General features: G+C 43.9%; 1 protein-coding gene across 1 annotated transcript; it reads left to right on the forward strand.

The window, feature by feature from the left end:
- The first annotated feature begins 818 nt into the window (after positions 1-818).
- On the forward strand, positions 819-1,729 carry LOC106612345 (collagen alpha-2(IV) chain-like). The gene is made up of 4 exons (XM_014213402.2): positions 819-831; positions 1,047-1,235; positions 1,337-1,620; positions 1,718-1,729. Exons 1-4 carry the CDS (start codon positions 819-821, stop codon positions 1,727-1,729), a joined length of 498 nt encoding a protein of 165 aa, XP_014068877.2.
- The last annotated feature ends 460 nt before the right edge of the window (positions 1,730-2,189 follow it).

Raw genomic sequence — 2,189 nt, forward strand, 5'->3', positions numbered from 1 at the left:
AGTAGGTGTGTTCAAACTTTTGACTTGTACTGTATATACCAGGGCTCTCCAACCCTGTTCCTTGAGAGCTACCGTCCTGTAGGTTTTCACTCCAACCACAATTGTAACTAACCTGATTCAGCTTATCAACCAGCTAGTTATTATAATCAGGTGCGCTAAATGAGGGTTGGAGTGAAAACCTACAGAGTGGTAGCTCTCCAGGACCAGGGTCGGAGAGCCCTGGTTATATACTGTAACCATTTATTATTGGAAAATATAACTTAGAATTACCTCATGAGCTTAGTTCAACTGTTGTACCCAATCAGAACCCAAAATATAAGTCCAGAATTCAATCAGATCTGCGGTAACTTGCGTTAGCCGACATAGCTTTTCATTTATTTTGTTTAGGCAGTGTCTGAGGTGTTACTGTGTTAGAGCTGTCAAATCGGCGAGTGGCTGCTTTCGTGATCATTGTCACGAAAGCACACCTGTGCTTATGTCCCACCCGTGTTAGAAGTTCAGAACAAAAAAAGTGTAGACCGTATAGAAGTAATGACACTCAAATGGAAAATCATTAAACAAAATTATAGGGATTTATATCAGCCTAATTGAGGTGTAGATTACATCACATTCCAGTGTTCAAACTTGTAACGAGTCTGCATGGGATTTCTTCTGTGCATCCAAGGGCAATGTCCGGGATTTGACAGCAGTTACACCTCCGACACCCCCTAAACAAAAGCAATGTGGGTTGCCAATGATTTGATTGAATTTTGGCTTAAGGATTCAACTGTCACTTCCTTTAGCAACTCCTGGCGTTATACCTATCGTGGACATTGCCAATGGATACACCAAGTAATTACGTGTTTGTCAGTTAATAACGCGGGTTACAGCTGTTTTACTTCATTGTTTGTGAATTGATTGATTGAATCACATGCCTTTAAAAAAAGCAAAACAATTATTCACTATTATGCTCCCTTTAAGAGTAGCTAAGTATCCCTCACATATCCATGTTTTCTGACTGTCCCTGCCTGCATATTCTCTTTGTCTCTTACTGTCTGTCATCGTAGGAGCCCCAGGCCGATCGGGAGATGCCGGCAGCCCAGGCCCCACCACCACCTTTAACTCTGGCTTCCTGTTGGTGATGCACAGCCAATCAGACACATTCCTTTCCTGTCCAGCAGACATGACACAACTGTGGACTGGCTACAGTTTGCTGTACCTGGAGGGCCAAGAGAAAGCCCACACGCAGGACCTCGGTACGTTGGTCTACAATACTGTTTGTGTGTGTGCTCATCTGTGCACCTGTGTGTGTGAATGATTGTAACCGGTAACCAGGCATGTATTTTCCTCTTACTAGGTCAGGCCGGGTCATGTATGTGTCTCTTCAGCACCATGCCTTTCCCCTACTGTAAAATGGGCATGTGTGACCACGTCAGCTGCAATGACAAGTCCTACTGGCTGTCCACCGCAGCGGCAGTGCCCATGATGCCTGTGGTGGGCCAGGACATCCAGCAGCACATCAGCTGCTGCATAGTGTGTGAGGCCCCCTCCCCTGCTGTGGCAGTTCACAGCCAGGAAAACAGCAACCCCTTCTGTCCCACCAACTGGAGGAGTCTGTGGGTGGGATACTCCTTCCTCATGGTGAGTGAGTTTATGTGTGAGTATGTCTGCGTGTGTCTCTGCATGTCTGTGTGTGCATGCATGTTTGTGTGCGTGTGTGAGTGTTTTGTTGTAACAGTTCATCCAGTGAACATACTTGATCAACTATCCTTCGGATTTTTTTCAGTTTTAGTTTTTAGATTAGTAACTTTTTTCTCCTGAAATCTGTAACTTGGATGAAAGCTCTTAATTTGTGTATTATGTTTCCAGGTTTCAGTACCTAATATTATGTGTCAGATTATCTTTTGCTTGAAACTCCCTAGTCAACAACAAACAGAGTGGCTTCAAGCATCAATGTGGCTCATCAGACACTCAGATTCAGAAAACGTTAATGTCCTCAATGAGGCAATTAATTCTGCAGCAATCACAACACATACAGACACTGAAATTGTTACTATGTTTTCACATACAACAGTGGTCCTCACACTCTTGGAGGCTGGGACCCTCCCAAGGCCTATGACATTTTCTTGTCACCCACCAAAGCCATAGTTGTGTTTATTAGAGCAAGCAACAGAAAACGTTTTAAAGTAGAAAGCGAAAATAAGCATTTT

This window comes from Salmo salar, chromosome ssa09, assembly GCF_905237065.1.
Source record: "Salmo salar chromosome ssa09, Ssal_v3.1, whole genome shotgun sequence".
NCBI lineage: Eukaryota > Metazoa > Chordata > Actinopteri > Salmoniformes > Salmonidae > Salmo > Salmo salar.

Coding starts and splice junctions, on each gene's coding strand:
- LOC106612345 (XM_014213402.2), top strand. Junction 1,236..1,336: donor AGCCCACACGCAGGACCTCG/GTACGTTGGTCT, acceptor TCCTCTTACTAG/GTCAGGCCGGGTCATGTATG.